This window comes from Physella acuta, unplaced genomic scaffold (assembly GCF_028476545.2).
Source record: "Physella acuta isolate Inbredline_101_S28 unplaced genomic scaffold, ASM2847654v3 ptg000395l, whole genome shotgun sequence".
Lineage (NCBI taxonomy): Eukaryota > Metazoa > Mollusca > Gastropoda > Physidae > Physella > Physella acuta.
In genome coordinates this window covers 3,350-24,105 of record NW_026731914.1, presented here as the reverse complement: position 1 = coordinate 24,105, position 20,756 = coordinate 3,350, and the positions used below count along the sequence as shown (strand labels likewise).

Here is a 20,756-nt window from a genome sequence, read left to right as displayed (position 1 = left end):
AACGAGAGATGGTTTTCATGGGCAAGAGCCCAGTTTTACCAGTCAACTTGTTTTATAAAATGTTAGTCAAGTTAGGTCAATAAAAATAAATCAATATACAAAACACAGTATGGGGCAGTCTCTGCTTATTGCTACCTTTCAATCTGTACTAATTTCTCTGCCTGCCAGGCTAATAAAACATCTTTGTAATCAATACCAATAAACAGACACTAACCCAGTATACCAAGGAGACATTCATAAACTAGTTTCTATAAACAAACCAAATTTTTGAGTGTACAAACTGATGTTAAAATACAGTATTCTTCCTACTAAGATAAAAACAGCTTTTATAACAATAGGTGATCCATCTAAGATCAGACTAATTTGTAAGAAATTTCAACAAGAAAGTATTTAAAGCTTGCAATATTAAATTACCACCATAGTAATATGAATCTGTAGGTTAACGATTAAACTTAAATTTTCAGGTAGGCGTACTTACATTTAAGGCACATATCTCAAAAATTTTGTAATTTTAACATGCCACTTCTATGTACAATAGCACCATAGATCAAAGCATCAAGGTAACTTTTAAAAACTACATAGTAGTTAAATTACTGCAGGAATAATAAAAGCCTGTATTTACAGTAGGAGAATCAAATTGCACACCCCAGTTGCAATTATTGTTTTGCTAATGGGCTAAAATGTGTATATATAGTATATAAACATTTAAAAATAAAATTATTTTTAAAATCAACAGGAAACAAAATTTAAAATATAAATTAGCTTGAAATATATTTTCTCATCAGCATTTCCAACTAACTTCTGATGTATTGCTTGTTATTTTATTCCATGCCAATGTGCTGTAAAAGAATGTTTACAAAATATTATTTACAACACATAAAAATCATTACAGAAGAACTAAACTACTAATACTAAGCTAAAAAAAAAATGGTTGAAAACACACCAGTGCTATTAAGAATTATGTTGCTTTAATAGACAAAAACTTACAAGGGCTGTCGATTAGTAAGTGTCCTACGTGACAGAGGGTTGTTTGCTTCTCTGTGAGCAGGTCTGTCCACACAGATGCCCAACATTTTTTGAGCTCTAGCAAATGTTGGTAACATGTAACCTGGTCGCTTTTCTCCTTGAAGAAAACAAAACAATTTGAAAACATCTTGGTAATGACAAAAGATAAAAATATTATTGCAGATTTAAAGTTTAGATGGCAAAAAAAAGAAGAAAACTACCTTCAACGGAATCAGATGGAATTATTTCTTTAGGTAAATCCAACAGACTGATGGGTTTGGTCTTTCTGTGGTGAATGCTGTATGGATTTGATGACAATGCTCTCTTCTGCCTTCTCTCCTTAGCACTGGTGGGCCGTGCTTTGAGCTGTGTTTTTGTGGAATTATTTTCATAACTGCTGGAACCAACACAGTATCCAAAATCTTTGTCACTGTGAATGTGAGTGTAAACTCATAGGTCTTTTTATCATTTGTAAGTAATTAAAATTGCATTAGTTTAGTGTTAGATAATGAATCATGTGTTCTATATAACAAATAGTTGGATTTGTTTCCTTGGTTTTGATGGATTAACAATTTCATAAATGACTGCTTTCCAAAAATGGAACTAGATGGACCAAAATAAATTTTAAAATATCTCTACCAATGTTCATATCTATAACCTCAACTTTAGCAAATAGTTACAATAACTAGCAATGCATCAATAAAACGTTTTCAGGTCATTAAATGTTAAAAATAGATTACCTTCCAAAACATAATTGAATTTACTTACCTGTTATTATATTTTGGAAGAACAATTTGAAGTGCATTGGTATCAATGAGCTTTAATGGCTGTCTGATATCTAAGGCGTCTCCCCCTGGTTCTGTTAAAACAAAATGCAGATACACAAAATAAGTATGTCATTTTTACCGAAATAAATTTTTTTTTAAACGTACAAGAATATGTGGAGAACAAATTTAAACTTACTAGATGAAACAGGTTCCATTTTGAGTGTGTTTTTCATTTTCAGAGTAGATGAGAGATTTTCAATGTTAGGATTAAGTGCCTCCGTTCTCAACACTCCCTCCATTGGCTCCCCAACCCTAACGACAAAGTAATCGTTAGTAACACAGTGTAAAAAGCATCTTGTAATATATGATGTGTCAGCATTTAGTTGTAATAAAATATTTTAATTAAAATTACCTCATTAATTTTAAAAGTAAAATAAAAATTATAAAACCAAAGTAATTTCAAAACTATTCACCAGTTTTTTGATAGAACAGTAGCTGATAGCTGTGGTGATAAGCTATTTTTGGACTGGCCAACCACAGGTGACTTGACAACATCTGCGTATGTTTTTGGGCCTGGGTATAACATTTTACTTTGAGTTACTAAATTTTAGTAAAATTGTTCTACTTACATTATTAAAGACAAGGTCTTTTTATGAGTAAATTCAATAAATTGTATCATGCATTATATATAATTATAAAGCTATTAAAATTTAAGGTGTACATTTTACTTATGAGGTAAAATGGTTTGCTAAATCATATGCAGCCCTTGAGTGTGTCCACTGCACCTTCAAAGTCTCTTTCAATACCATAGAAACCCATGTAAAAATATTTCTGTATTTGTAATAAAGCCATCACTTTATTCCGAAGCAATGTTTTTTTGCTAGTATTGCTCCTGCAATAACAGCAATACCCACAGAAAAAAGCAACTGAAACATTATTTTTTGTATATTAGCTAAATATTCATGTTTTATTTATTGCCTGTATGCAACTTTGGACAGCAATACAAGCATAAAAAACACTTAGTATTGTCCTTCTATTGTTTTAAGAACAGTTTAGTATTTTAAAAAAATGGTAGAAATAATAGAAGAACAAAACTATTCAACTTACTTGTGCTCAGGGAGTGGACATTATTTGCATTCATACAACAGGCAGACACAGGCCTGGTTTTCTCTCTGCTGCCTTGTACCTCAGTCAAGTTGCCACTCTTCAATGGGTTGGAAACATTACTGTTGGCTGGGGCTGCCGACTTGCTACTGTTGGTTGGTGAATGTTTACTTGAACTCACAGGTGACACACTGATGGGACGGGCACTGCCCGCTGAAGATGATTTTAGTTTGTTTTGTCTAGAAAACTCGGAGGAAATGCGTCGATTGTTGGGCTGCTGCTTGTCATCTTTCTCAGTTCCTCTGGACGAGGAGAAGGTGGAGTTTAATGACTTGGGAGGGAAACGTAAAGCAGGGGCAACTTTGACAACGCCTTCACCTTTGAAGACAGAGGACCTGTTGGAAATGTCATCACTCTGAGTGTCAGCTTTGATTATCTTCTCCAGGTGTCTAGGCCTGTTGGGCTCTGTAGTTTGCCTCAGGTGTGGTGTTGCAGGTGAAGGTTTAGCAGCATCAGGAATGTTTAATTTCAGGGAGCTGTCAATGCAGGGAGTATTAGGTAGAGCAGGTTTCAACACCTGGAAAGTGTCATTGAGATGGTCAGTGCTGGAAGTCTGCGAAGGTGTTTCGTGGTACGGTTTGGGATCAGGCGCAACCTTGCCGTCCGCCACCTGCGCTGATTTGATCACAGGGGCTTTGTCATGCTCTGTGTTTTGTGGAAGCAGACTAGGTTTCTGGTCATTTGCAGCAGCCTGTGGAGGTTTAGGTCCATTCACAGACTCCGTGGGAACAAGAGTGCTGTCTCCAAAGCTGATGGTTGTAACTGAGGCCGAGGGTGTACCATGGGGGCTGCCTGAATTCATGTTACCACACTGTCCTAACCTTTTTGGGCATTTTTCAAGGGAATTGTTCAAAGCTTCTACTGGGTTTAAGTCACAATTTTTAACTGACTGTTTTGTTTCCATCTCAGGGGTTTTAGTTGTCTGTTGATTACTACCTGTTGCAATTTCCTCCGAGCCATGCACACCTTTCACATTTCTGTCATTATTCCCCAACCCCTGAAGGATAGAATTCAAAGTCCACAAATTAATATTAAGAATAACAACTCATTAATCAAAACTTGACATTTTTCTACTTGCTTTGTTCTTACTCTCAAATGATGTACATTCCTGTTGGTGCAGTTAAGTGCAGGACTATCCTAAAATGCAGCTTGCTTTATGGAAGATCTTTCTCACCCCAAACAGAAGAGAGCTACACCTTGAGCATATATTATATCCAACAAATTATAAATCATGGATGGATTCTCATGGTTTTTCCATCAAGTTTTCCCACCACTGAGTATATTAAGTAAGCAAGTCCAAATGTAAATATTAAGCAAAATTTAAAGTTAATGCACATAATAAAATAAAGTGTATAATATTAACAACAAAAAATAACAGTCTTTGAATTAAGTAAACATTTACGTGGAAATATAAATGTATTATCATTATTGATATAAATGAAACCTAATTTAACATCCCCTAAGACTTACGGGCCCAATCTGGCATCGTGTTGCAGGTTTAACAGCAGACATTGGCTTCAAGATTCTTTGTGGCTGCTGCCTAATCTGTGGGAGAGTGTCAGCTTTGGGTTTTTGATGTACAGAGTCTAGACGCAAAGCTAGAATACAAATAACAAAATATCAGAATCTTAAAACCAAAAAAAAAAAAAAAAAAAAACTAAGAGAAAACAAGATTTTAGATGCAATTCATTGCAAAGTTCTTTAATGTGAGCCGTTTCTCTAAATACCTTGGACATGGAGTTTAGGAATCTGTATATCGATTATTTCACTGATACACATTTCTTCCTCTTCATCTTTTCCAGTTTTGTTGTTTCCCCCGCCACCATCTTGAGGTGAACCAGGACTGTCCCATGCCACTCCACGCTCTTCCACTAAATAGCAGCACTGCTCATATTTGTTCTGGAGTTCCTGATTCAATAAATCCTGGCTGTGCAAGACATCATGCTGCTTTTTCACCAGTTGAATCAAAGAGGAAATCAGCCTGTCAAGAAAACACAGTTGCATTTTTAATGGGTTAAAACATGAATATTAAAAATCTACAAGTTTAGATTTTACGAGGAAAGGCTAACATAATTTGCAGGAGTGGCTCAACATTTAAATTTTGGTGCATTAAGAACACAAAGCGTTGAATGTTAATCTTACAGAAAAAGAATAAAGTTAACAATAAACGCTACAGCTTTTGTTTAAAAACCATTTCTAGCAAAGTGATTTATACCCATTGAATATATGAATAATATTCATTTTAAACTACTAAAACTCAACAAACGTTCAACATGTTTAGAAATATAATAAAATATTTTCTTTATAAGAAACCAAAACCAAAAATTGCTATCATTAAGCAAAATAAAAACTGACTTTTCATTCACTGAAGCTTGTCTTTCTTGTGCTCTGGCCATTTTCTTGACAAATGCCAGATACATGTGACTGTCATACAGATTAGATTCCACTGTGTGTACCCTGACATTCAGGTCAAGCAACTAAAAACATGTAAACTGGTCAATATGATATATTTACATAATGTGTAAAGTTTTTATTTTTGAACATGAGATTGTTTAAAAAAAAAGTTATAGTAAAAAATAAAATCACTAGCTTTTCAAATAAAGTGCAATTTGGCCTCAATACTTCAATCATATTTTTTTTTAAATTAAGCATTGCAAGTACACTGCTAAATAGAAGTACAAAATGACATTGCTGTAAAGGTCAGGTTTTGGCATCTTACCTCTGGTAGTTGCTTCCCCTCAGATAATGTGGAGACTATGGAAGAGTATGTGCTGTAAATACATGAATCATGATCTTGGATGGTGTGGGCAGATTCAGCGAGAGTCTGCTCCTCTTTTGCTATCCTCTTCTTCATTCTATCAATTACACGGTTGTGTTTGCTTATTACACTCTGTGAACCATTTTTAAAAATCGTGATTTAGTTCAACATTACAAAAACTACAAATACATTTTTTTTCAATTGTCATATTATTTCTATTCAATAATATTGTCTTTACTAAGCTAATAAAAATATAATACTTGCCTGTGATGCTGTTAACATTCCGACCCTCTTTATAGCCTGTTCTTTACGGATAACTTTCCATTTCAGTTCACGTTTAGCTCCTTCCGATTCCATTTGAGTTTTTCTTATTTCTTTTCTGGTCTTAAACAAGTCCTTAAGTCTTTCCTGAAATCTATGAAAGTTATAATTAGGTTTTTTATTTTTTTTAATTTTATTATGAATGTTATGGAAAAATATCTGTAGGTAAATCAGTAATCTTTATATGGCTTCTTTAATATAAAACAAATTTAAATTTTACATAATTTTTTTTTAAATTAACAGTTACAACAATTAAACTTTTTCAGCATAAACGTTAATTTATACATATTAGAAATGAAGTAAAAAAATATACACTCTTATTCTTAAGTCATTGCTATATTTCAACTAATTTTTTTTTACTATAAAATACATGAAAATATATAAACAGCTTACTGTCTCATAATTGGCGATATGACAGGAGCTTTTACAGAGTCTCCATTTTCTATAGTCTCCATAAGTTTCTGTTTGGTTTTCCTTAACTCTTGATTCTAAAAAGTAACATCATAACAATGAAATTATACATATATTTATTTATATAATTTGTTATAAAACACTGATGTATTGGAGCATTTAATTCACCAGGTGTGAATAAGATGTATATTATAATATAAACGCTAATATGACAAAGTTACATCCCTTATAACTATTGTTTTTTTACTAAAGGTTATACCAATGGTCACTTCAAATTTATTTATTGAGATTTCAGCACTACCATTTTTAAATATTTTATTGTACAAAAATGCATGTAATACATAATAATCAAACAGTAGAATGATGACAATGTAGGGGAAATACACCTACCTCCTTTTCAAGTTCTTGAACGTATTTTTTGTAGTTAGCTATGTGGAAATCCACATTTATCACATTCTTTTTAAGCTGAAATTAAACGTTTATAAATAGTATAATATGAAGTATCTATCAACTAATATAGTTTGTAAAACAATACTTGAGTTATCCATTTTTAGCAGCGATCACATAATTGAAACCTTAATTTACCTATCCGACATACTATCAATACTCACCAAAATTATAATGCACTTATTAAATTCTCTTGGGTGCTTGTTATTTAATTTAATTAAAAATGACACACACAAAAACTTGTATACTTACATCTGCACGAATATGTTTGGCCCTGTCAGCATATCTAAGAGTATTGTAAGTGTCTTCAAATGATTTACTTGATGGACTGAAAATATGAAAGTAAAACATTATTAAGTTATTTTTATTTGCTACATGAAACAATGTTTACATTTATTATTAATCATCTCAATGAAAATTAATCTAAACGAATTGAATAAAGTCAAAACACCTTTACAAACTGAAATAAATTCTGTCATAGATTATGCAACAAAATAAGTATTATTTGAAATAGCAGTAGGTAATAATTATCAAGTAAATAAAATAGTATCAATTTTTAACAGTCAGTAATCTATATATATAATTCTCTTCATGGAGACCATAGAAAACACCAAGATGTAAGCTCGCCTAGCAACCCCCTCTCTTCCTCTCTAGGCATATTCCTACCACCCCCACATGGTCTGGTGAGCTGTGGTTCACGCTAAATGTTTACAATCGTAGAGCCGGGTTTAGTGACGGCTATTAGGGGCAGATAATTTAGTTTGAAACGATTTTAAACTTAGGGGAGGTAACTAAGAGGAGGCTGCTTTCACGGGGGGGGGGGTGTAGGGTAGGGGTTGGGGGATAGGAGGGTTTGGGGGGTGGGGTGTATCGTCCTTAACGACCTACTGATAGTATTTTAAAGCAAATATTTTGAGTGGCAGCATTGGTACTGTCGAATTTACAAATTATGAATTACTGAAAAGTAGAAAATAAAACAACTAAATAGCGGCACATGATACGTCAGCTTGTCAAATAATATAAAAACCACTTCACCTGACAGCAGCTATCATCACTGTTTGACAATTGCCTCCTAATGAATCTTTCAACAGTCTTGTCAGTTTGCTGTCTCTATATGGAATGTGACCCTTAAACTGCAAAATTAATTATTCAAAGTTAGTTATTCATTACCAGTTATAAATCCGCATCTTTTGCTAATTTCCTGGTAATTTAGAAGCATCATTAAACTTTATTTATAAATAGTTTCTACATATCATATTACAGTCTGTATATTACTTTAACATCTTCATATCTATGAATTTTGAAAATATATTAAATAATAAATAAATCTATCTATATCTTAAGTTAAACATTAACTCTTACAAGAGCATCTACCTTACAAATATTCACAAACTAGCTTCACTGATTTCAAACATGTTATACAAAAAGTCTTTTTAACAACAGTTCAGATCCCATCAGAAACATGGAAAATATGTTACTAAATAAGGTAACAGTAGCCATTTTCAAGTTTATTTCAAGGTCACTAAAATTTTGAACTATATTTGGTATTCTTGCATAGTAATGGGCTCCTATAATATTGGGCTCCTATGTTGATAAAGAAATTTTTCTTTTGGGCAATACCTATCCTAAAAGATAAATGTTTTTAAACAAAAAAATTGTATCAGAAACAATATATGGAAAGCTTTAGCAACCTTATTATCAGCCAATGCATTAATGACATTGCCAAGAGCCAATAATGATCTGTTGATGTTGGCCCCTTCTCTAAATCTATCCCCTCTATTGGTTGTGTGGTTAGCTCTTTCTGATCCAGCCAGATCCACAAGGCACATTTTAGCCATTTTAAGCTCTGTTGCTGCATTAGCTGATTTTTCTCTTTGATTCACAAAAACCTGCAAATAAATTTTTGAACAAAAATATATTCTTTATTCACAAACAGAACTACAATAACTTCTAGGTTTAGCTTGCTTAGACACAATGTCACAACCTGAAATACTGCATGAGATCGTGATGACTCTGCATTGGCATCTGTTGGGTGTTGTGTTCGATTCTTGTTGCCAAATTGCAGCATATGTAGAAGCTCTTCAGCAGTCTTAGGCTAAAAATAAATATAGTTAACATTATTATTTTCAAAGTCCTAAACAAATTTTAAAACTAATAATACATTACTTATAAAAAGCATAATTGTAATTTTTTAGACCTAATTATGAATATTTCAATAGTTAGTCTGAAATCAAATACTGTATAATTATATTTTCTTCTTAAAGTTATATTAAAATCTGTAACTATAACTAGTCTGCAAATAATGTGTTTATATTCTTTTATAACTTTGACAATTATTATTTTACCTTATGTAGGGAGAGTCCTGCAATGATAACACCAACATTTTTGTCTTCTCTGATAGGGAGATTACCACGTGGCATTAGCAAGTCTCTTACTTGCTCATTATAAACCTGTAAGCAAATGAAAGATTAATGTTGTTGATAAGTAATATATAAATAAACTATTTGTATCATTTGACAATGTTGTAACCATTAGTTGTTTTATTCAGAAAACAGACACATACACTAATCAAATAGTATTAAATTATTAAAGAAACAAAATTCCATTAACATAAATAAATTAAAAGTAATAAACATCCAATACTTAGAGTGTTATTTTTTATATCATTATATAAAGGACTAATTAGTGTCCAATTTTGTGTAATTTACCTCGGAATAAGATACAGCTACATCGAACATTTTTTCCTCCTTTTGCTCATTGATCTTCTTATACAAATCAATCATAGTATGATAAATAACACCAGGCTCACGTTCATTGCCCAGCATGGTGTGGGTTTTTCCAGCACCCGTAGCACCATAAGCAAACACTGTGAAGATTTAAACAACACTTGCAGGAGGACTAAATTCAAATATTAAGCTTAAAATGTGTGTGTGATCAGAAAGAAAGTCAAAAAGACATTGATATACTGAGATCAATGATTCTCAAACTTATTTGTTCATTCAAATTACACTAACAACAGCTGAAGTTAAGTGATACATTCTTTAGTTCAAACAAATTATAAATAAATTATTTTTTATTTCTATTTAATAAAATAATATGATTCTAGAAATAAAATTCAGCAGATGTTTAAAAATAACTTTTTAAAGTATTTAGTATTAAATGTTTTAAAAACAAATAATTGTTCAAGTAGTATTTACCACTACAGTTGTAGCCATTGAGTACTCCATTTACAATGCCCTTTGTCGTTTGCTCAAAGACAGCTTTGTTCGATGCCGCAGGCCCAAAAACATAGTCAAATGCATATTTAAGATCTTTAAATCTTCTGCGGTTGATGTCACGTTGATTAGTTTTCAAGAATCCTGGAGCATTTTGAATTTTGGGATCAAAGACAAGCATGTGATCGCTGATTGCTTCAGTGACAGTTTGATGTTTTTCACTTGTTTCTGTTTCATTCAAGGGACGAATACGAATAACAACCTGTGATGAATTTTAAAAATTTTTTAAATGACACTATCTATAAGCAAATACAACTTGAATAAAACCACCTTTTAAAAATTCAATTAATAGCCAACATAAGTAAAATACTAGGTAATTTATCCATATGTTCTACCCAAACCATGGGTTATCAGGCAAGGGTTATGGTAAATTGTAATATGCGAAATGGCAATTAATTAGGCCTATTGCATTCAGTTAGGCTAAGTTTCATGATTTGTTACCATTAGGTTAATTATTATACATTGCTAAAAGAAATCTAATGTAGGAACCTTAACATTCCCATTCTCTGGTACTTGGATCTGATGTTTTGGTGATGAATTATTCACTGGATACATTGTTGAACAACACTGAAAAAACAATCCCGATATCTAAAGTTTCAATTAAATTTTCATTCTAAATAAATTGAAAATATGCATAGTAGATCTATATGCCTAAACTATTAATTAAGATTTACATTTTGTTTAGTTTAGGATGAATGTTTGTTTACTAATAGTAGGGTAAATCTTGCTCTCTGTAAAAAAAAGTTTATTAGAAGAATTAGGCCTAAAAAATTCAGAATATTCTCAGATTCTGTCTGCGAATATCTCACTGCCTAAATATTACTCATTAGTACTGTGATAACTGTGTATGAAATTCTAATGATAGCTGGGATGTTACTAATAGAAGATTCAGTACTTATGATTTTGTTATTGTGAGAGTTCGGGAGAATGTTTATATAGATCTACCGCACCGGTGTCCGATAATGGAATCTTCTTTAAAAAAGGGGTGTTAGGTTACTGGTAGTAGGCCTAGTTAATTAAATAAATCGAAGTGACTACTCTGAAGATTTTTCTCCCCATCGTCTCCACTTAGTCGGCAACCCTGGTCCTACCATACGGCATACGCCTAACCCTAAAAAATTTCTAAACAAGAGTCAAGATCTATCTAGATCTAGAATCTAGGCTTAACTAATTTTATTTTAATGATTTTGTTCAAAATTGGATTAAAATTAGAATCTAGATTTCTAAATAAATTAAATAGGGCCTAAAGTATAGGCCATAAAATAGGCCTAAGCCTCCCTAAGCCCTAACTATTAGTTAAATGGTATATTAGTTATTTACTAAATTTACTCAATTTAGTTAGTAACTAAATTGAGTAAATTTAGTAAATTTAAAATTAGTGACAGTCGAGATTACAATAACATTAACAACCCAACACCCTTTTTTTAAAGAAGATTCCATTATCGGACAACGGTATCTATAATCATCAGAGGGTTCCAATAAATAAGTTGTAATAATTACATATTACAAAATCTAATATAATAACATACAAAAGTTTGTAAACAAGTAGATTTAGCATTTGTCTTATTGTTTAGTATCAATCGGCCATTTTCTTTAAAATCACCACGCTCTATTTTGATTGGATACAAAACATGGAATAGAAAAGCATTTGACTTGCCCATGAACCTAATATTTGTTGATATGGAATAAATTATTTATTTATTTATTTATATGTGGATTCTACATAAAATGGGTATGCATAATATTTCAAATAGTTTCCTAAACTAGAATTTAGTTTTAATTTTACTTGAAATTTAAAAGTAAATACTACTCTCTTATCTAAATCATTATTTTAAAGTTAAGGGGTTTACCCGGTCTAAATAACGAATACTTAAGTTATATCAATAAACACAGTCGAAAACACTTCGTAAGGTAGTGGTTTGTATTATCATTCAGAACAGTGCAATAAGAAAACGATTTGCTTATCTCCCTCTCTCCCTCTCTCTCTCTCTCTCCCTCTCTCTCTCTCTCTCTCTCTCTCTCTCTCTCTCTCTCTCTCTATATATATATATATATATATATATATATATATATATATATATATATATATATATATATATGGGCCGACGACGAAAGCTTCCAAGGCATCCTCATTGAGCGTTAGTTACTCCAACCAGTGTTTCTTTTAGACATTTTTCTGGGGATGGAGCACTTAAAAAATTCTGGACTAATATAAATTCTATTTCATTCGGAGGGGGGGGGGGGGTCTGTGCCCCTCAGTCGAAGATGTGCCTGAAAATACTCTGAATTCTACTCAGAGGCGTCGCGAGGCGGGGGAGAGGGGTACGGACTGCACCCCGTGACGCCATTCGGGGGGGGGGGTAACACCAAGACAAAATGATTGTAATATATCTAGAATAAATATGTTTTTGGCAATACAATGAATGGTTAATTAGAGTATAAAATATTTAAAGTACATAATGACGATCCCGAAAAGGGGGGGGGGGGGGGACACCATGACGTAAACATGCAAACTATAAAGAAAACAATGCTTATCTAGCTGTATTAACAACCTACGATAGATAAACGTCGTTAGTATTAATTGTGAACACTTTACATCTTTTCCTTGTGTGTGTGTGGGGGGGGGGGGGGGGGGGGGGGGCACCACCTGCAAAATTTACAGAAAAATGGGGGATGACACCATGAGGTGCCGCTCCGTGTGACACCCGACCTAGCGACGCCACTGATTCTTCTGTCTCTAGGTGTTTTTTTTTAATTCTAGGTCACGTCTCCAGGTATTTCTCAAATTTTCCTTGGATTCAATGCTTGTCTAGTTATGCAGGATATATATATATATATATATATTTGTTGGGCAGACTTCTTGTTATATATATATATATATATATATATATATATATATATATATATATATATATATATATATATATGTAACGAGACTATTTGCCTGTAGTGCCAAATGTTAACGAGTTCTGCTCGACAACGCCAAATGTTACCGAGTCTAACCACTCATTCTTCACAACATCGACCACAGTATAGATACTCGAAGATGCAGGTTCGCTATTGATCCTTTTATTACATGAATCAAAGAAATGCTTCACAATAATATAATGAATCAAAAGGAATGCTTCACAATAATAGTCTGAATCAACTGACCCCCAACAGTCCTCACTAGTCTTCACATAACTGAATGCACATGTCTATCGTCCTTCTTAACACAATACGGCTAACCCGTTCAATAACCAACTTGATACTGCCACTCCCCTACTGACTGACTGACTGATCCTCACTGATCATCGTTCTGTCTCCCTCTGATCTCAGCCTTCCTATATATCCCTTCGTATTCGTAATCGGATTCGTAATCGTAATCGTAATCGTAATCGTAATCGATTCTAATCGTTGCATCAGAATGTTAATTCCGCCGCTTCTGTCATACAGTCCGATTAATAAGCCATCTGCACTGTTACGTCAGCCTGTGAACTGCGCAGCGGCTTTGTGATCGTTATCAGCCTAACACCTGCACTATTGCGTTGTTATCGTCTCTGGTAACTACACCTAGTTACATCCACCGCCGCCTTTTTTTGTGTGTTTTCAACCACAAACAACGCTTGGTAGGTGCACCTCTTAAATGTCAATCTCACCATCGTAAAAAAAATTTATTGTTCCATTCACTGTCAATGTCGTCCCACTCGTAAAAGATTGACAGTTATCCCTATTTCACATATCAAATGTGTCTACATCATAGTCCTCAGACACAAGGTAGTCCTAGAATTCACATCCACCTTTTTCGTTTGGTGCCTTCACCAGTTCACTTTTATAACTTTTTGAACAGTCTGTTCTCATACCAGCGCGACCATGAAAGAATTGATGGTTGCTGACGAAAAATTTCGTATTCTTTCTGTTTCTCAAACTTCTCCGCGGACCACTTATCTGATGTTCTACTGTGTCTCTGCTTCTGGGAGGACCGGGATCCTCCTTGTTGCCGGTATCCTCCCCTTGTGTATCGCTGTTGCGCTGTTGATGGTGACATGGTTCCGGGATGGGTATGTGAATTTCCGTTGTAATTTCCGGTTCCCTAATTGTCTTAGGTTTCTTCGTGTGTAAATGCTCTTCCTGACTATGCCAATATTTCTTTAATTGAGCAATATTCGCCCACCGATCCGGTTTGGTGTGATCGATGGGTCTTATCTTAAAGGGGCCACCTGCTACTTTAGGCATCTCCACGACTTGCCATATCTCCTGTCCCCAGAGGTCGTGGATTTTGTTTCTGCCTAACGGGTGGCTACGCAGTAATACCCTGTCGTTCAGTTTGAGTGGCGGGTCCTTTGTCTGTACCGGCGGTTCCCTTCGCCGTGCTTCATGTTCTAGTCTTTCCTGTACTACCCTGTACATTTCTCTAATTCGTCTCATATGTTCATTCACATATTCCAGTGCGGTGTATGAGCCAGTCATACTTTCCTTTTTCCCTAGGAACAAGTCAAGAGGGAGTCGAGCCTCCCGTCCGAACAGCAACATGTGTGGCGAAAAGCCGGTTGTGGCATGGGGGGTGCAGTTGTATAGATATACCAACTCTGGGAGAAAATCAGGCCAACGTTTTTTCTGTTCAGGTTCTAGGGTACGCAGCAAATCATGCATGCTGCGGTTGAACCGCTCGCACTGTCCGTTTCCTTTCGGATTAAATGTGGTTGTTCTAGATTTGTTGATCCCGTAGTGGCTGCACAGTTGGTTAATTACTTCTGACTCAAAGGCCCTTCCTTGGTCAGAGTGTAATTGTCTTGGTATGCCATATTTGATGAACCAATGTTCTATTAAGACCTTTGCCACTGTTTTGGCAGTCTGATCTCGTGTAGGCACCGCCACAGTCCATTTGGTGAATACATCAGTCATTACCAACACATGTTCCGTCCCATCCGATGATTGTTCCAACGACGTAAAGTCCATAGCCACAATCTCTAGTGGTTTTGTCGCCAGTAAGTGTCCTGATGGCTGTCTCATTTTGACAACTGGCATTTTCGCATGCTGACACCTAACACAAGCCTCACAATGGCGTTTGACCTCCATTTCCATATTGGGCCAGTAACACCGCCGTCGTAATATTTTGTGCGTCCTGTCCTGACCCTGGTGTCCTGCCCTGTCATGTGCCAACCTTAGCACTTCTTCTCGTAATTGTCCAGGCACCACCACCTGGTGTATTGTCCCATCAATTTGGTCATGAATTCTCCGCATGAGAACACCATCCTTTATACTGAGACGGTCCCACTGACTCAGTAGTTTCTTTGTTTCCCGACCAAATTGTTCTCTTTCCCTTTTTCCTGGGAATTTTTGTTCCTGGACGTATTTCAATAGCGGCTGTAAGCCACTATCCGTTTTCTGGGCATTTCTTATCTCTTTGTGATTAGGGCAATTAAAATCACTAATGTCCATATGACGGGGCTCTGTGGATATGTGCTCCACCACAGTCTGCCCGTTTTGCATCACCTCTACTTCTTCAATAGAAATGTGCAAGACTTCTACTTCTTTTTCTTCATCTGCTATAAGAAGTGTATTATTTTCAACCTTTTTCATTAGTTCTAATACTTGCTTTTCTAACTGTCGATTCAATAGCCTTTCTTTTTCTATCATTTCTTCTAGTTTGCCAACACTGTTCTGTTGTCTCATGTTTTTATTTTCTTCTTCAGCTAACAGACACTTTAAAGATGAACATTTCTCCTGTGCTTTTAATTTGCATGAACTTTCCCTATCCAGTTTCATGGTTAACATTGAGATCTCATTCTTAAGTTTACCAATTTCTTTCTTATCATAATTTTTCTCTGCCAACAAATTGTTCACTTGAAACTTTTCAACATCCAAGTTCATTTCACAGTTCATTTTTTCTATTATTAACAAGTCTTTTGAATTCTTAAGTTCTTCTACCAAGGCTATAGTATCTGTTAGCTTAGTTTCACAATTCTGAAGTTCAGAACGCTTCAAATCTAATTTTCCTTGTGTAATTTGAAGTTCTTTTTCCATATCTGATAATTTCTCTTCAAGTCCTGTTTGAGACTCTTTCATTGTTTGTCCCATTTTGTTTCTTAAGCCATAACCTCGCCACTCTGTAGCCTTGTCTTGCCTTACAGAGGGCGATCGTTTCACCGGACAGTACCGTGCCACATGTCCGGGTTGAGAGCAGGACAAACCGATTGGTCGACCGTCAGCCGTCCACCGGAGCGATGGACCAGCAGGTCGCGGCTGTCCAACCTGACCATGTTTTGTCCCGTTTTTGCCCTGATTCTCAGCTGTTGACCTGCTTTCTAACCTCTCCAATCGTTGGCCAACCTTATCCAGGTGGGCCAACAGTCGGGCCATCATGGTTTCCATCGTGCCGGTCCCTGTGGGTGGGGATTGTTTCTGTTCCGGCACCGAGACTTTGTCTACCGAACAGTTCGATTGGTCCTCATCCTCGGACCTGCGGATCGCTGAGTTCCTGACCTGAAGGAAGGTCAACTGTGGGTCTTTGTAGACCTCTTCTTTCAAATATCTTCTTGCCATAGGGGTCGCCAGCCCCTCGATGAAATGGTCCCTCAGCAGGCGCGCATCCATGTCGGGTATTTTGCCTTTTACAGCTTCAAAGGCCCTGTTCATTCGGTGTGAATACTCCATCACACTCTCCGCCAGTCTCTGCTTTATACCTACAAACACCGCTAGCAGTTGCGATCCCGACCGTCTCTCCCCAAAGGTCTCCATAATTAGATCCAGCACCTTATCTGGATCTGATTGGATGGTTTTATCGTGGCATTTGACCTCTGCCCTAACCGTCTCTCCTATACTGCCCATCAGCAGTCTTAATCCTTCCTCTGGTGACATGTGTCTCGAGGCCCAGGCCGCTTTGACCTCTTCACTGAACCTGTTGGTTAAAGCTGGATCACCGTCCCCGTAAAATTTGTTGATGTGGGACTCACTGGGCAGGACCACAATATGGATCGGCTTTTTGTCCAAATTTTGTCCTGGTCCCTCTGGAGGCAAAGGGTCATCCTCACCGTTGCCTATCTCTGGGCTATCTTTATCTGGCTCAGATTGTTGGGCCAGCAGGAGTTTTTGTTCTTTTCTGATATTTAAAATACCACTCCTGCGTCTGTCATTCACATTAAGGAAAAATGTTGCAGCTATGCAGCAGATAGTGTTGCCCAACAGGGAGATCATGACACATTTCCAGTGTCTAAGAGTTCCATCTATATCTTGGTTGTCATCTTTGCCTAGTATTTGTCCCACAACCAAGTTGGAGATACCAATGCCAATTATCTGGATGCTGGTGGTCAGCCCCATAGCTGTCCCCAGGGTGGCTGGTGCTACAACTAGGGGTATACTGAGCCACATGCTTGCAGCAGCAAAAGAGCATGTGACACCAAGCCAGAATGATAATGAAAGGTGTCTCATCTCTGTTCTTTTCAATTTCCTCAATTCTGATTTCAGTCTTCCCTTTTATTTATTTCCTTCAAATAAAAAAAAGACCTTTCTTACCGTGTGTGTATGAAAAAATTTTCCTCGTTCCTCAATTTTCACTGTTCCTGAATGTCCGAATTCACACACACACTAAACACAGTTATGAACTAGGTTGACTATGGGTGCTTAAAGCGGCTGGTCTAATTGGATTCATCCTGTCCGCAGCGCCAAATGTAACGAGACTATTTGCCTGTAGTGCCAAATGTTAACGAGTTCTGCTCGACAACGCCAAATGTTACCGAGTCTAACCACTCATTCTTCACAACATCGACCACAGTATAGATACTCGAAGATGCAGGTTCGCTATTGATCCTTTTATTACATGAATCAAAGAAATGCTTCACAATAATATAATGAATCAAAAGGAATGCTTCACAATAATAGTCTGAATCAACTGACCCCCAACAGTCCTCACTAGTCTTCACATAACTGAATGCACATGTCTATCGTCCTTCTTAACACAATACGGCTAACCCGTTCAATAACCAACTTGATACTGCCACTCCCCTACTGACTGACTGACTGATCCTCACTGATCATCGTTCTGTCTCCCTCTGATCTCAGCCTTCCTATATATCCCTTCGTATTCGTAATCGGATTCGTAATCGTAATCGTAATCGTAATCGTAATCGATTCTAATCGTTGCATCAGAATGTTAATTCCGCCGCTTCTGTCATACAGTCCGATTAATAAGCCATCTGCACTGTTACGTCAGCCTGTGAACTGCGCAGCGGCTTTGTGATCGTTATCAGCCTAACACCTGCACTATTGCGTTGTTATCGTCTCTGGTAACTACACCTAGTTACATATATATATATATATATATATATATATATATATAGGCTATATATAAAATGCCTGTATTTTAAATTTTATGTGATCACTGATATTTTATGACGTTCACATCTTTCACAATTCGGATTGCAAATGGATATAACTAGCTTGCGACGACTATCATTATAGGAAACCACGAAGTCAGAGTTTCTTTTAGATATCTCCTTACCCAACCCCTTCCAACCCCTACCCACCCCCATGATGAAATAGAAAAAAATATATAATTATTATAGAAAATATATACTTTTACCAGTCGTCCCAACCCGGAAAAATGTTTGGAAAAATATCCGTTATAGGGTAGATAAAAGCCTATAAATACCCACAGCTGTTGTAGGTTTTTTTTTTTTTTTCTGAATATATTTCCAACATAACACTTTTTTTTTACGATTTGTCAAAATGTTTTTTTTTTAATTTCCTCAAAAACGAGTTTAGCCTACTTGGGAGAATATTTAGATATTTCATTGAGCAGAAAGTATTTTAAATCCGCATCTCTCAACAACAACAACAAACAACAGTTGAGTGCAACACAATAATAGTTTTTTTAAATTGAAAATGAATTTTATCCTAGATTCTATACTATGTAATTTTCTGAATTGTTATACTTTTTTTCTCATATACCATTTAACTTGATTTCTCGAGATTTGTCCGCAGCTCATGAGTGAAAGCATCAGAAAGAAATGTCACCCACTTCTGCTAGAATGTAACAGCTTGGACTTGTGTATATATATATATATATATATATATATATATATATATATATATATATATATATATATATATATATATATATATATATATATATATATATACCGAGTGAAACTAATTATACTTAAAAATGAACAAACATGTAAAATAAAGGGACATACAAAAGTTATTTGCAGATATTCAGAGCAGTTTAATTTGAATTTTATTTTAAGGTTTTGGGCAGACTTCTTGTTCATCTGTTTCTACTAGTGACGTGCAATGTCTATTTTCACTCCTCCATAATTTCGCAGGTTCCTTTAAAAGGCTTAGATAAACGGCTCTCTTGATCTCAGCTGGGTGAGATAGAAAAAAATCAGGTATATGTCTAGTAGTGTTGGTGATGTTTTGTAACCTTACAATGTTTTCCCATAACGCGGCGCCTGCGCGAAAGTCATAGCATGCCTTCACAGCGAACATTAGACCGACTTGATCTGCCTCACTCTCTAAATACCGGGTGTGAGGTTGAAATACTAACAAACTTAATAGCGTTACACATATCAACGAGAGTACAAAAGCTCGAATTTTACTAGGAGATAAACACCAAATTACGAAAAGAGTAAGTAAAAATATAATATCAATCAAAGAAAACACACTGTGGCTTTCTGAACTGTGCTTTAGGACAACATGCGCCATCTCGTGGCCAAGAACAAAAGCAAGTTGATCTGTGGAATCAACAGCTGCCAGTAGACCTTCATACACAATTATGAACCTGCCATTTATGACGTAAGCGTTGCATGACTTATCTTCCACAAGGTATACAGTCCAGTTGCCTCGTTCTGACAGTTCCTTGTTTGCTTTAATAATAGTATTAGTTACATTACGGACTGACAACACAGCAGATTTGTTTCGGGATAATAGATGGCCATTGTATTCATTTTCTAAAACTTCAATGTCAGATCCAACTCCAATGTCTGAATTCTCGTATTGAAATACGACAAACCTTAGTCTATCCGTAATTGGGGTTCTTTCCAGATGGATTAAAATAAACATCATAAAAATAAACACAGCAATGACCACCGGATAAAACCCGAAAAATTTCAGCTGTCTATAGATACGCTTTCGATCACGTGGTTTTGAACTTATGTTGATGTTTCGGGCTAGACGCCCGGCGACGGCCGTTAAGATTATTGTCACCAGCTTGCTGATCACGAACAAGTTGACTTGATACATTTTGTTGTGTTAAATCTTTGAGGCGCCGGCCGATCGTTCACTTCACGTGTTCAATGGGTAGATGGGAAGGAAGAAGAATCTTTATCGTAGGTCACATTCAGCTATTTCAGCGAGGTCTGGGGCGGTTGTATTCGTTGTAACGACCGTAACTCTTTGTGGTCAATCATTTTCATAGATTAAGAAACAGAATAACATTCAGATATTTTCTTGTGTAATGGGCAAATGTGAGCTTGGTAAAAAAAATTTTTTTTGCAGTGTACAAAGTCTTGAACAAATGTGAAACACTACGATCATGGTTGAATAGCTTTCAACATCACAGGATAAAATTCTACATTCAGCCATGATGGGTTTTTTTTGTCTGATTGACTCGTGGGCGGATGTTTC

The 20,756-nt window shown here is 35.7% G+C and overlaps 2 protein-coding genes across 3 annotated transcripts; both read right to left on the bottom strand.

Moving 5' to 3' along the window:
• Positions 1-34: 34 nt before the first annotated feature.
• Positions 35-11,766, bottom strand: LOC131942219 (uncharacterized). Of its 2 annotated transcripts, none has more exons than XM_059301959.1 (23): positions 11,678-11,766; positions 10,638-10,715; positions 10,071-10,350; positions 9,582-9,739; positions 9,219-9,323; positions 8,858-8,968; positions 8,565-8,762; positions 7,909-8,006; positions 7,126-7,201; positions 6,817-6,891; positions 6,409-6,503; positions 5,959-6,109; positions 5,656-5,826; positions 5,292-5,413; positions 4,664-4,917; positions 4,407-4,534; positions 2,880-3,933; positions 2,246-2,345; positions 1,969-2,084; positions 1,774-1,864; positions 1,227-1,435; positions 988-1,123; positions 35-839 (listed from the first exon to the last, which is right to left on the bottom strand). In XM_059301959.1, the coding sequence occupies exons 2-23, from the start codon at positions 10,701-10,703 to the stop codon at positions 782-784; spliced, it is 3,852 nt and encodes a 1,283-aa protein (XP_059157942.1). In that variant the 5' UTR covers positions 10,704-10,715; positions 11,678-11,766; the 3' UTR covers positions 35-781. The 2 variants fall into 2 exon arrangements, with proteins under 2 accessions (XP_059157942.1, XP_059157943.1); XM_059301960.1 differs by having other exon boundaries at positions 988-1,120.
• Positions 11,767-19,354: 7,588 nt separating this feature from the next.
• LOC131942212 (metalloendopeptidase OMA1, mitochondrial-like) lies at positions 19,355-20,530 on the bottom strand. The gene has a single exon (XM_059301952.1). The coding sequence runs from the start codon at positions 20,370-20,372 to the stop codon at positions 19,371-19,373; it is 1,002 nt and encodes a 333-aa protein (XP_059157935.1). The 5' UTR covers positions 20,373-20,530; the 3' UTR covers positions 19,355-19,370.
• Between the last annotated feature and the right edge of the window lie 226 nt (positions 20,531-20,756).